Below are 15,345 nucleotides of genomic sequence, written 5' to 3' on the forward strand. Positions count from 1 at the left end.
TACGGACAAATAAAATTCTTGCTTTTGTTTTGAGGTTTTTCCTGTAATTGAAGGATTTAAAATATTTCCTTTTTTCGGTAACTATCCGCAATCTGTCGGAAAATTAAGATCTTTTTTTTTCAAGCCTGATTGTTGAATACACACTACTTGACTTTTCGAGGTAGACCATGGAAAGCCAGGCAACACAGCTAAGAAATAAATAAATATGTATAGGGAGAGTGTGAACAAAAAGTAGGAATTGAAAAAAATCATTCCTGTGTATTACTTGATCAACTAATGTCATTTTAGTGAGCTTAATTGTCATGCTTTTAGTGAGCTTGAAGCCAACCGTATTATGGAAATAGGACTTGCTTATGGATCATTCTACAATAATGAACTTGTTATGGACCTAGAGATGAAAACAGTCGGAAGAAAAACGGAAAAACCGGAAAAATACTTTTTTTCTCGAAAGGGTTTATTTCTACTCCAGAAAAAATGAAAAACTGAATGTTTTCAACTTTTTAGGAAGTTTTAATTCAATTTTGAGCAAAAAGTGATTAGAAATTTCTCATACTTAAATTCTGATGCAATTTCCTTCCCCACCCCCTTCTTACATGTTAAAATGCTGTCTAACTTTGATAGCGCAAGTTGTTGTATGGTAATATAATTTGCATATAAATCAAAAAACATTTTATACTTTTTGCAGAAAAAAAAATTTAATCAATGTTCTTAGTGAAGAATTTATTTTCCTTCTTCATAAAACAAACATGCATAATTTTATTCACAGAACTATGTTTCTGCTGTCTTTGTGAACCAAATATACAGAACACTGCAAAAAAGCAAAAAAAAAAAAAAAAAAAAAAACCCGGGGAAGCAATTTTCCTTGTAACTTTATTAAAAATAAATAAGTTAACAAACTATATCTTCTTGTCTTGCTGTACCTTATATCAACATGAATGGGGTCGTTTCCAAAATTTTAAAGTATTTTTTTTCTGGAAGAGCATGCTTAAAAACGAATCTGACAATTTTTTAAATAATTTCTTTAAGTTTAATATTAAAAAAAAAATCTTAAATCGGTGCACTTTCATTGTTTACTTTTGTCGTGTGAAATCACAAATGATGAAATGCCATGCAGTGTTGTCATTCACAGTACAAAATATTTAATTCGCATCTTTACTCACGTGCTTTGGCAATGATATGGTTGATAGCAAACGTAGAGCGCAATTTTATTTCGCTGCTTGATTATCATAACGTGGAAACGCGGTAGAAAGATGAGCCAAAGTGCATCATTTGTGACGTCATAAAGACCACACCTTGTTTGAAAAATCGGACATTTAAAAAAATTAATTAAAAAAAAACTTTTGGGAAAATTAAAGTATTATCTGGGTCCATGTTATTTTTTTCCCTCATTCTATCCATTTCAATGACTAAAAGTAGTAGTTTGACTGAATTAAATCACCCCATTCCCTTTAAACTGGTTATGTGAAAATTTTTATAAACTACTATGTGCTAAGGTGTTTACTGTAATAACTGTATCTAAAAGGTCTTTATTAGGTATGCACTGATTCATCTGTCACTTAGGTGATTATTTTTAATTAGCCAGTTTTTACTATTAATTAGTGGAAAATTTATTTTACAATTAAAGTTACTCTGTAAGATGGTCAGTTACATGCTTGCTTGTCACCCCCCCCCCCCCCCCCCATCCAAATGTTTGTGTAAATAATATAATTCAATGGATAAAAAGTTCAGTTGTACAGAAGGTGATAAGGATTTATCATTTAAAATCATTATTATGGTTAATTAATGAATTTTCTTCACGTATTTAGTGCCAGGCAGCTAATTTGCCTTTTGGTGCTTCCCTGGGTTTAACTATAAGTGGTCCTCACAAGCAGGGCTGCGGAGTCGGAAGGAAAATGGCCGACCCCGACTCCGACTCCTGGATTTTGAAACGTCCGACTCCAACTCCGACTCCGGATTTTTTTTAAATTGTATTTTTTCAACTCCCTCTCTCCCTTCAGGGGAAGGGGGAAAACCTCTAAACAGAGATTGAAGTATTAATTCCTTTTTATGAAAATTTCGCATTTTTTTTTTATTGTAAACCCAAGACGCATACAACGTCAGAAATTCAATTTAAAAATCAAATTTTCCAATAGTTACGAGTTAAAAAGTGAGATGACTTAAAAATCCCTTTTAAAAAATTTGAAAAGGATTATCTGTAATTTGCTCCCCTTTAATGTTTAACAAATAGACATTGATCAAATCGTGTGCTTTTAATTTTTGAAGGGAAAACAAAAACCTTTTTTTCTAAATCCAAGTTCTTGAGAGGGGGTGGTTTGCCTAGGGTGACACCCATCTGGTAGATGGTAACCAAAGTTAATTTCAGAGTTTATAAAAAAATATAAATACTTTAATTCTGAAAATTTTCGCGAATATATTTTAAATTATATTTCATCAATAAAATTGCAACGAAAATAGGGCGCATATACATCAGGAGCTAATTTTACACAAAATGCGGCGGTATACAAATTTGTACGAATAGCTTTTACTATACCTATGTTTCTCATTCGCAAAATTTTTAATTTAAATTTTATTTGCTGCTTTAGAGTTAACCTTAATGTGAAGATTTTAAGATTAACTGCAATTATTGAGTGTTGTAATCAAGAAATCATTTACACTTATTTTGTTCCATACTTTTTAGTGAGAACCAAGCTTAGAAATAGTCTTAATAAAGAAAAAACCATTAGATTATTTCGTCGGATCTTTTGGATTCGTGCTTTCGTGCCAGAACTTTTTTGAATTTGCGGTTCACCCTTAAACGTTTCAACATTAGCTACGGGCCTCGACTTACTAATTTGTTACGTTTCTTTTACTATTTTACAACTGAGATCGAACAAAACACTATATTTCTATTTTTATTTGTAAGTGATTACTTGAAAATGTTAGGCAACAAAACCGTTTGCTGACAGTTGCTATTAGTTAAGTTAAAAAGCAAGCAAACTAGGGGACGGCTACAGAAAGTTCTGTAAGCACTCAAGCTAGCTGATTGCCATAATGGCAGTTATTTTCTCATTAGTATCTTTTCATACATGTAATCGAACCAATTGGAAGTCAGTTTTTAAAAAATGTAAGGAGAGTCAGCGAAAGGGAAAGAAAAAAAGAAGCCCGGAGTCGGAGTCGGCATGTTTTCTAACAACTCCGACTCTGACTCCTTTACCTAAAAATAAGTCAGACTCCGACTCTTTGACTCCGACTCCACAGCCCTGCTCACAAGGTCCCCTTTTTAATCCTAACTGGCCCTCTTTGGTCCCCTTTTTGATTCAAAATGGTCCTCTTTTACCCTTTTCTATGGCTAAAATGTGTTGGGAGCCCTGTAAGCACAAAAGGGTAATCTACAGTTGGGCTCAAGCTGAGATATTGTGTTTTAAATTTTGGCTCTTCTATATATTGATTCAGATATCTTTTTTTCCTTTGTTGTTCAGAATTTTTAAAGAAAAAGTTTCTGAGCCCTAAATGAGAAATGACCCTAAAACATTTTATTAAGTAAAATACAAAATAGTGAAAAACTTGGTTATAATAACTCAGTTTTGTTCAAAAGTTGCAGGTATGACTACTTTTACTACTGTGCTTGGCACGGCGGTATGAATAACTTGAAACTCCAGTTTAAGTTTTGGTTCAGCTTTAGAAATCATTGCGCAGTTTTGGTTTGGGGTTTCTGTTTGAAAGAAAAAAAAAAACTACATATTTAGTTTTGATTTGGACTTAGACTGGATTGGAAAAAATCAAAACTCAATAGTTTTCATTGTCAGACAGTAAAATTACATGCAAGAAAGAGAAATCATACTTATTTTTCTTTCAAACAATATCAATCATGTTTGAAAGTCAATAATTACTATTGTTATTTCTAGTTGAAATAGAAAATTGAATTGTTGTGATTAGACATACCTTACCCAATATTATTGGTTGAATGTCGATTTAACTTATTTCTGGTGTTTGACGAAGAAAGTTCTCGGTTATAAAACAAAGTTTTTTTTCTATTTAAACTTACCTTTATATGTATTTCTGTCAAGCAGAAAAGAAGAGGCGTGGATTGCAAATATTTTTTAATGCTCAACCCTTTATATCTTCCCAGAAACTCAGAGCTATCAAGAAACCCTATTTTCATTCATTAAAAAAAATCCATTTTTTCAATTTTTCCCGAAAAAACTGTTAAACACTGTATTTTTTCCACCACTTCAAAATTTCCGGGAATTTTACATCTCTATATGAGCCATTCTACAGTATTCAGTGTTACATACGAGACATTTCACAGCTAAATTTTGAAATACTTGTATTTTTTTCCAATTCGAAAATACTAATAGCAGAATATCCAATTATTTAGCTGTGAAACATCCTGTATGTAACACCAAATACTATGGAATAACTCATATATGTCGGTTCCTATTCTACCTCAATTTCTGGTAAGCTATGTACATGCAAAGATCTTTTTCTTTCATGTTCTTTTTTTCCTGAAGTTGGGAAGAGTAAATAAATATACTATTTTACTTTCTAAAATAAATCAATTATTTATTTACTTATTTCAGAATTTAGGTTATGATTCAAGTTCAACGGCAAGAAAGCCCTCCTTGATTCAATTTGGCCAGTATGAAATAGCTGTAGTTTATTCTTCACCTTACCCCAAAGAATATTTAAGGTATTTTTATTCTTTGACACTTCTTTATAGGTATAGAAAAAGTAAGCACACAAATTGGATTTCAGACTTAATTTTGTTTTCTCAAGTCTTGCATTCAGTAGTGAAGCTCGGGAATGTGCCAGCTGCGTCAATCCTAATTAATAATAAATTAGGATTTAAATGCTTATGATATTTATATTCATGTTAAAAAATTACAATCCTTTCATTTCTACTTTTTTGCATAACCCTTGAATTTAAAATGGGCTTTCTGTTGTTTAACATTACATAAGCTTTTTTGTCAGAATCAACTATATGTTTTAATTACAGTTCTTAACCTGCTTAGACATATTAACATCACTACCTGCTATATGCAGGTAAATAATGCTGCGTCAATCCTAATTAATAATAAATTAGGATTTAAATGCTTATGATATTTATATTCATGTTAAAAAATTACAATCCTTTCATTTCTACTTTTTTGCATAACCCTTGAATTTAAAATGGGCTTTCTGCAAAAATGGGTTTTCGAGATGTTTGCAGAACACGTTTTGGATTCAATACTAATAATTGGGAAATGTTAGAATTTGACTATTTTTTTTCCTCTTTTTTTAAGTGGAAACCAAATAAGCAAGCTTATGCAATAAAGCTAATGTACAATAGATGAAAGAAAAATGAAAAATTTGCAGTTTTGCACTTTACCTGCCCACAGCAGGATATAACTGAGGTCAATTGAGGCAGTGAGAAGCAAAGGGATGTAAGTGGACATTTTCAAGTTTTGAGTAAAACCCGATTTAAGATAACCTCCTAGGTATGCTTTCATTGATTTTTTTTCTAAATAATGCTGTATTGAAACAACTACCTGGGCTACTAGTACTATCTCTTGCCCCAAGACATAGGAGAGGTTCCCCTACTATTTGTACTGGTTATCGCCAAATTTTTAATTCTGCCACTTGCATCCCTTTGCTTCTCACTACCTCAATTGAAGATCGTTCCATATCGGTTTATCAAGCCATCTATTATCTTGGACTTTTCTTCAACAAGGTCATATTAGATGTGAAATTTTGTGCTTGCATTTCAACTACTGTAACTTTAAAAATTCTTCTGTTAGGGTTGCTTTTTGCTGTGTACTTAAAAACTGATTTAATTAAGGGAAAAATGTCTATAACTTTTTATCCAATTTTCTTAAAGTTTTTAATTGCAAAATGTTATTTCAGTTTGATGGATAAAGATGTGCAAAATCAGGTCTACCTTGCTTTTTTTGAAGTAACACATTTGACATTGTGCAGAAATAATAAGGAAATCCTTTAGTCAAAAAGGGTAAAATAAAGAGATTTTCCTGAAACTTTATTTGAATCTTAGTAAAAAGATAAGAGGGAGGGGGGGATTATTGAACATTAAAAATAAATGTTTACATTTTTCCTTTGATTTCAAAATAACTAACTCTATTCTCAAATTTGGTAGCCAGTCAATCCAAAACAAATATGAAATGGAAGGATATCAAAATATTAAGGAGCATAAAGTCAATGCATTTTCTTGTTACTTTTACACTGCGTTGTAACTTAACATTTTAAGGTATCTTAGAAAATTAAAATGTTTTTGGTCATAATATGATAAAATCTTTTTGTCATAAAACATAGTTATGCTGTGATCATTTGAAAGATAGACTGGATGCAGACATAGAAATATGGCATTTGGCAGTGTCAATCACACGGTTGGCATTGACAATAATAAATTGGTGCCAAGCAGACAGTGAATATTGGTTGACTTTTTTTATTCAAGAGAAAATTCCCTTAAAGTGGTAAACCTTCTAGCACTTTTCTCTCCTTGTTTACTTTCGGTCTATGTTTTTGGTGAACAACAAAAACATAGCTTGTAAACATACACAATAGTCTGTCAGAATACACAGACTGTTGTGTATTCTGAGCAGAGAGCGTATTAGTTATCAGTGCATGTGTTAATTTTGTACCGTTTTTAAAAAGTAATCCAAAAAAAAAAGTTGTATTCATATGAAAGTTCATTCAAACGAGGTAATAGTTTGTCATACATACAATAAACAGTATATTGAGTTAGGAAAGAAAATATTAATGAAAATGTTTTTTCTTATATTCTGAATATTTTTCTTATATTTTTCTTTCCTCAGGTTACCAAAATTGGTTTTGTGTGAATTCTGTTTCAAGTTTATGAAAAGCATCAAAACTCTTGACAGGCATATGGTAATATTCTTTTAAGATTTTACATGGTAGAATGTCAGGAAACTGAAACTGTTTTGTAAAATTTTGTATCTTGCAATTTTAAAAGAAAAAGAAAATGTTTATTTTAGGTATTTGATACTAGAGACTTAAAAATATTGATTTAGAGTTTGACAGGCATGAGATTTTTCCGGCTTTTGCCGGAATTCCGGCTTTTTCTTTTGGTTTTTAAAACCTTTCCTCCTTTTTTTTGCCTCTTTCAAGCCTTATTTTTCTCAAAAATCGGAAAAAAAATACGATTTTTTAAAGTTTTCGCTCCTTGATTTCTTATTCTTTTCATTTCCCCCCTCGAATCCTCATCCTCCGCGATATCTGCCAAAAACGCATGTTTTAGAATCATGCCAACGACGTCAAACACGTGCTGCGCCGGAAGTTGCATGCCTCGCTTGAGATTTCAATCTTTTTGCATCCTGCAAGTATTTCAATTATTTTAAATGTCGGGTGGTTTTTCACTATATGGTACCTCATATCTGCTTATTTTATTCATCATTTCAATAATATTTTTATTTCTTTAATTTATTTTAGAAAAAATGCACAAGTTAATCAAAAAACGTAGCTTAGCACCCACAGTCTCGAAGTTATTGAATTTTGGCATGGTTACTTTTTTTGTGTATTTATGAAAGTGTAAAAAATATTTATGGTGAATCTCAAATGGTTTAGGCTTTACAGCCTATTAAAGATTTTGAGATTTCATGATTAAATGAGGCAGCTGCAAGTTGTTCTTTTGATTCTCAAATTGTATTAGTAAGTTTTTAAAAGCAAATTTTTGGTTCTAATGCAAGGAAAAAGATAACCAATCGTTTATACGCATATGTATTTATTTTCAATTCTTACTATAAAAAATATGTTGCACCACATAAAGAAATTTTAGATTTTTCTCTCTGTTGTAAATTTTCACTTAACAAACAGACCTAATTTTAAAATTTATGTTCTCACTCATTTAACACTATGAACTCAAATTTTTTAATGATAAAAATGTATTTTTCTCTGAAAAAAATATAAAATGTTGACACTATTGTGTGATACAGCCAAGATTAATCTCTGGCTCCCCCAACAATCAATCCTCCAACCCTTTGTTCAAGGACTCATGGGTTAGAAATTGTTGCCTCTTTTTCAGACTGTAGATTTATTTAGGAATAAACCCTCTTGCAAGAAGTGGTACTATGCAGCAAATTGTACAAAATTATTACTTATACTTAATTAAATACGTATTACCTTTAAAACTGGTAAATTGACCATTTGTTGTTGAAGTTTTGAATATCATGGTTTCGAGGTTCTATTTTGTTGGGGTTTTGGCTATCATCCCTTTCACAAATTTGTTTTAGATATCATCCCTCTCACGAATTTTTTTTTTGGATTTCCTCCTTTTTGCTCTCTGACCGCTCTCATCCCTGGTTTGAGTTTATGGAATTCAAAATTTTTAAAATGGTTATTTATGATTTAAAAAATAAGTAAAAAAGTATATTTTATGCTTGTAATTTTGGTTTTAGTTCATTTCTTTGGTCGAGCGTTTTTTAAAAATGGAACCATTAAATAAAATTATGTTGATCTAATACGGGTGCATCAGCAAAATTTGTCAAATGAGCAATAAACTAGTTAAAATCAGATGTTGGAGATTTTGATTCTTATGACTGGGTCTATTTTTATCCAGAGAGTTTTTGCCGAAGAGTCCAGCAGTTGTGCTACTTTCCTGCATATCAGAAGTCTAGAATAAGCGCAATTTATTCTAACCCTTCTTTTTTGTGTTTTTTTTAATCTAAAACAGAAAACTGTATAAATTATTACTTTTCAAAGCATCTCTACATTCAAAAATCTCTGCTAAAATCTGAAATTTACCATCAACTTTATAACTCTAAAATTGCTTAATAAAGCAAATTAAAGGGGCTTCTACCTACCTTCAGAACCTACCAAATAGTCAAAATGAAATGGACCATAAATAATGCTGTCATTTTAAAATGAAGGTGTAGAGAAAGTTCTCTTGCGAGTTCAGTAGTGATTTCATCCTGTGGTTCAGTCGAGAATGAGAGTGGAACAAGTTCAACTTTTCTCCACATCACGTCAACCACTTAGCGATGTGCCTTGGGTTTTATCGTCAGGGGTGGGTAGCAGGCCTCTCGCACTGATGGAATCTGCAGTTGGAAGTGGTATAAAGGCTACGGATGTCATGGTGCATATTGTGCCGGTAAAGGTCCCCTTTCTGGGCGTCAGCCTAGCTGAGAGTTTATCCCTATCTGTGTGAGCGTGGCACACCGCGGGATGTGGTATAGCTCACCACATCTCATTGGTGCGTTATGGCTCCCTGGAATTAGTTCAACTGGTATGAGAATCGCCCTTACTGATTTCTCTCTTTCCATTTCAACCAATTGAAGAAACATTTCTCACAAGAGCTAAGGCAACTTTTCTCTTTCCTTTTCATTTCTAACTTAAAACTACTATTTTGTAGCATACATATACTCGCTCACATTCACATATACTTGGCTTTCTGATTTTTTGATAGGAATGATTTTTTTTGCAGATGAAATGTTCTCTTAAACATCCACCAGCTGATGAAATTTATCGGAAAGGAGATTTAAGTATTTTTGAAGTTGATGGCATTGCCAACAAAACGTATTGCCAAAATTTGTGTTTGCTTGCAAAGTTGTTTCTAGAACGAAAAACATTATTCTATGATGTAGAATCTTTCTTATTTTATATCTTGACTAAAAATGACAGAAATGGATGCCATTTTGTCGGCTATTTTTCTAAGGTAAGTGGAACTCTTCAAACATACACCTAACTTGTATTTGAAAATGAAATATTAGTTGCTTTTATGTTATTTCTTTATCGTGTTAGACATTTTTGCCTCTTAAAATTTTGTTTGTGCCCTTTTTTCTTCAGCTAATCATGTTATAAAGATGCGACTCATGTTACTCATTTGTTCTGTTCATGGGTGCAGCTATTTGTAGCATTTAAAAACAAGTATTAAAAAATCTCTCGCCTAAGTTGAGCCTCCACTGTATTTGTAATTTTTTTATGATTTACATAAAAACATTAAGTATTTTAATTTTGGTGAAATTCATGTGTATATTTAAGTTATAAAGAAACATTTACCATTTATCATAGTAATAATGAATATATTGCCAGCAAAATACCTCAAAAATACATTTCTTGCATCCCCTGTATAATCGAATACCCTGCTTAATTGAATAAGGCATGTTGGAACCGTTGATATTCGTTTAAGCAGGGCTGACTGTAACTAGGATAAGTTTTTTCTTTTTTTTAAGACCTGTAGTAAACGTTTGAGTATGATAATATCGCTCTGGGGTACCTTAGTATGTAGAACTGAATTTGGTAATATTTGTTGACTTAACAACTTATATCAAATTGATGACACAATTTTGCATCAGCAGCGCATGAACACTACTTCAATTGATGTTCCGCTGAAGTGAAATGTAGTAAAGTCCTATTCCTACCAAGCAATAGATTGACGGGTTACACATAGTGTACATCACATCAATATATATAAACATAGGCACCAGTATATTTGCTTCATACTTCTTTTTACTGTCAGTACATACTTACAGCTACATCCCTGCTACTATACCAGTAGATGAGCTATTAAACACTCATGCTTTATTAGGGGTAAAATTTTTATTTTAAACTTTAAACAGAGACTTTTAGGTCACTTTTAAACTAAAAAAAAAGTTAAAATTGACCACCTGGTAAATTTAAGCTTTCAAGTATCCAAACAGGGTTCAACTCTAATTGGTTCGGATATCTGAAGTTCCAGTGTATCAAAAGTGTTTACTTAAGTTTAAATATGCTGTAAAGATAATCTTGTTTTAGTTAGAAAAAGTACTGGAAACCTCGATAGGTTTTAATCCTAGTGAAAATGGCTTGAAATGAAACTGAATGCAAATGGCTTGTATCGGTGGTAGGGAAAACTACATTTTTTTGTATCGAACTATAACTACTTTATTACAAATGTAGTTAACTACAACTACTTTTTTCAAAATGTAGCAACTACAAACTACTTTTAAAAAGTAGTCGCTTTTAAAAAAACATTTTAAAAAATAAATAAATGAAAAGCATTGGATTTAAAATGTGGAAGAATTCAACCTTTAAATTTTTAATTCTTTCCTGACAGTGAATTTTTAATTCAAGAAGTACAACTCGGCTACTTGAAAATGTTAATAGATGCAGACGTAATTTGATTTAAATTTTACATAGGCATAGATATACATAAAATTGATTTAGGTGAAGAAAAACATATTTTAAACAAAAGAGAAATTTTTTAATTTCCATAATAGGAGTTGATTTTATAGGATTCTGTAGGAACTTACTAAGTAATTGATTTTGAGCTTCAAGTTACGGGTCTGGACATAGACACCATCTCCTTTCTTACGCTACTGATAAAATGAATAAAACATTATTCAATTTTATCGAATAACCTCAAAAATGTACAATATTTAATAACTGACTTTTATTATGTTTAACATGTCAAAACTCAATTAGTAAAAAAGAAAAAATTAAGAAATAGGAAAAATATCCCAAACGGTCTTAGTATTAAAAATCAAATATTAATAAATATCTGAAATATGAAACAGAACTAAGAATTTTTACTTTACTCCTATGTGTAATTTTAAACTGTAGTGGATTCGCACTGCAACACAATTCAAAAAACGCGAAATGGCTATATAGCGAGTTTTTCTCGAAGAACGAATTTTGGAGCTAGCCCGAATTCCTCACCCGCAACAGGAAAATTTTCGGAACTCAATCGATGGGCTTAAGTATTGCCTTTTTTTTATTGGGTAATTAAATATTTTTTATGCCGTGAATGAACTTGTTCTTCAGCATCACTGAAAGCGGAAGTTCTCGCACTACTAGTTGAAACATCGCTTTGTTGACGTACAAATCAACCACTCCGTATATTTTTCATTCTAAATATGAAGTTGATGAAACATAATTTCACACAAGTGGGCTGTTTAGCTAAAGTTTGAAAATGAAAGGAAAAATAGAAAGTTTCTGACAACTAAAGAAATTTAAAGATTTTTAATATGCTTGAACAACTAAAAATGCGTCGAATATAATTACTGCATCTATTGTACAGTACTATTATTGTGCTTGTGCTGCACTTTATTATTGCCACGTACTACACGTACCGTACTGTTTCATTTTATGCCATTCGCTCCCATTGATTATGTGCATCCTAACAGTATTTTTGTTCAATAACAGTTTTTTCACCTATGTGAGGAACGCCGCCCTCACGTAAGTTGATATTTGACTGTATATGCTGATGACATTGATACTGAAAGCTTTTTGCTGGACGGGCAAAGTTTGCATGAAACGAAAAAAATTCCATTATCATAAATTTCTATAACACTGTATTATTTATTGTTAAACCTGTCAGGGCCTAAAACATTTTAAAATGTTCATCCACGAGACATTTTCTGCTGCCAGAAAGCACAAACGCTGCACTAAATTGGCAATTATAGCTTCTTTTCTTTCTATGCATGCTCTATTCGAGGCGAATATTGGGGAAATTTGAACATCTCGATGGCAAACAAATTAATGGTGTCAAACAAAGAACATACAGTATCATGTCTGAAGTCAGCTCGTATTTTTCAAAGTCTTACGCGAATCTGATTGGTGTAACTTTTACTCGCTTAAGACTTCCACCTGTCGGATTTGTTTGAAACCTCGTTTCTTTTTTTTTTTGAAACTTTATTCAAAAGTAGTTTTTCAAAATCGCTACAAACTACTTTTTTTTGTATCGAATTATTCGCTACTCTACTTTTTTTCAAAAGTAGTGCGCTACACTACAAACTACTAAAAAATGTAGCTACTGCAGTAGCGTCGCTACTTCCAACTACCGGGTTGCAACCCCGACATCTTCAATAGGCAAAACTTGGTAATTTAAGAATTACCTTTTATTTCACATAAAGATAAACTTGTATAATTTTCCCACTAAATTTTTGAATAAAAAATGGACATGATGTATGTTATCATTAATTATATTTTAATTGTTGCTTTTATTTTCTATAGGAAAAATTTTGCCAGCAGAGGTATAATCTCTCATGCCTAATGGTGATGCCTCAACATCGAAGAAATGGTTATGGGCGTTTTTTGATTGATTTCAGTAAGGATCATTTTATCAATTGTCTTTTGTACTGGTTTAAGTTTACCTGAATGATTTTTCTTTATGTCTATTGTCTTCATCATTGCAGTTTTTCATGCCTTTGAATTTTACTTTGGTATTTTGATCCTTAAAGCTTTTACAGCTTGCTTTATTTCCCTAATATGTTATTTTGTTCTTAGAAGAACCCTTGAAATAAAGTGAACTTAAATAATTTTTCCATGGGAAAAAAAATATGCCTTAAAAAACAGTGACAAAATATGTTTATTTGCTCCAGTGCTTGGACAGGAGAGCATCATTTTTGCAAACATTAATAGTAAATCAATGAAGCTTGTTTCCTTTTTCTTTTCCTTTTTTTTTTTTTTTGTAGCTTCTTATCTCCACAAATGTAATTTCACCATGATCATTCAAGCCAAATGAATGCTCAAGGGCTCTTTAACATGTCCCATGCTCATACAACAAGGATGCTGTTTATTTTTTGCTTCTTGAAAATCCGATGGCTTGGAATCTGGTTTCAACCCTCAACTTAGGTTGTAAAAAGCCAATGCCTAACCACCGCTCTTCCTGCTAGTGGACAAATAACCTGAATGAAAGTAATTTTTTGGTCGATACCTATTTTTTCGGTGGTGCATATCTATTGTTTTGAGCATTCATTAGTTTTATCCTTTTGTTAATTCCAAAAGTTTTCTAAGTTCACCATTGTGTCAGATAGTTTGTTTTTTGGAAAAAAAAAGAAAGAAAATTGCTACAAACAATTGTAGAAAGCCATGATTGCATAAACAAGCTATTTGTTATCCCATTTGCCAAATGTTAGCTACTATGAGTTTTTAGATTATCTACAAATTGTGCATTGGCCTATGCCACCGTATTCTGTAATTGTTGAGCTTTATGCAACATCATAACAGATGCCAATATTGCTAATTTAAATTTCTCTCTCTTATTTTTTAAAATCTATCAGGCTACCTCTTATCTCAGAAGGAAGGAAGATGTGGTACTCCTGAGAAACCATTGTCAAATCTGGGCCATATTTGTTACGAATCATATTGGGAATCAGTTGTACTAGAGCATTTAAGTAAAGTAGATAGAAAAAAGAAAATAACCATCAAAAGTGAGTGTTTTGAATGTTATGTAATATCAAAATTATTTTCATCATATTTTAAATGTAAAATGTTTTGTAAGCAAATATTGTGGAAATGAAAGTCTTGCTGTATTATAAACTTTTTTGGGCAAAATGGTATTTTTGGACGAGCATGACAGTGGAATGTTTTGCAGTTAGACTGAAATTTTTCATTTGTTAATTTTACTCCATAATTGTTTTAATATCTTTTAATATTTTTGCTTCCTGTAACAGATTTTTAAATTTTCTTATTAAGTAGACAGTGATAATTATTCGAATATCCGTGAACAAAATATTGGTTACTCATTTGGTTGTTTGAAACACTACACATGATGTGAAAACTTGATAACATTAACCCGTTCAGGACCGGCAAAAGAAGAACTAAACTTTCCCCTTGGGGCCTGCATGCTTCGGAGGTATATGCACGCACAGGCCCTGAGAGATTTTCCCCACTAAAATTCATATAAAATCTCCACTTGGTTTAAATTTGCTGAAATTTCCAGTGAGTTATTATTGAGAGCATCCACATGTACTGCAAAAAAAGTTTAAAGATACATTGAAAAGCAATTACGAATTTGAAGGAAAATGGGTTTATTTAATAAAAAGATTATATATGTATATATAAAAGATAAAAAAGATTTATAAGCATGGCAAACTAGTGTTCAAAATAAAAATGAACAATTATAAGATCAATATAAAAAGCTTAAATGTATGAAACTAAATAATGTATAAAAATTTTGTAGATTATGATACATCTCAAAACATTGCTCAGGGCATAACCCTATATTGCAAGTTTTTCATTGGTAATATGATAGCTTGCGTTTCTTTTCTTTTAAAGAACTTTTTTTGCACACTACACATTGTCATCTTGACTTTTTACCGTTACTATCTATATAAAAACTCGAAAAATGGCACCCGCAGAGAGTCATAAAGGATTGGCGACATGTGATGTAGTTTAGGCTCTAACTGGTCTCACAATAATATATCTTTCGACCATTTGATGAACAACTTTTCTTCTAAATTCCAAAGCTGAACTTCGCATGCCTTTTTGTTTACTAAATGAAACATTTGCATTTAACAGTGCTATGTCCAAAGAACCAAAAAATAATTTTTTGTACTATTTTACAGTTTTTCGGAAAGCCGGATAGTGATGCATGACAGAATCTCCAGTATCAATACCACCCATATATTTATTGTAGTCCACCACACAGTGTGG

At 31.7% G+C, this 15,345-nt stretch overlaps 1 protein-coding gene across 1 annotated transcript in view; it reads left to right on the forward strand.

The window, feature by feature from the left end:
- Positions 1-15,345, forward strand: part of LOC129216133 (histone acetyltransferase KAT6B-like) — a 48,764-nt gene that overhangs the window by 10,620 nt on the left and 22,799 nt on the right. The window contains exons 6-10 of the mRNA XM_054850289.1: positions 4,560-4,669; positions 6,789-6,861; positions 9,413-9,643; positions 12,922-13,015; positions 13,971-14,120. Coding sequence (XP_054706264.1) covers positions 4,560-4,669; positions 6,789-6,861; positions 9,413-9,643; positions 12,922-13,015; positions 13,971-14,120 — 658 coding nt within the window. The remainder of the gene's footprint in view (positions 1-4,559; positions 4,670-6,788; positions 6,862-9,412; positions 9,644-12,921; positions 13,016-13,970; positions 14,121-15,345) is intronic.

This window comes from Uloborus diversus, chromosome 2 (genome assembly GCF_026930045.1).
Source record: "Uloborus diversus isolate 005 chromosome 2, Udiv.v.3.1, whole genome shotgun sequence".
Taxonomy (NCBI): Eukaryota; Metazoa; Arthropoda; class Arachnida; order Araneae; family Uloboridae; genus Uloborus; species Uloborus diversus.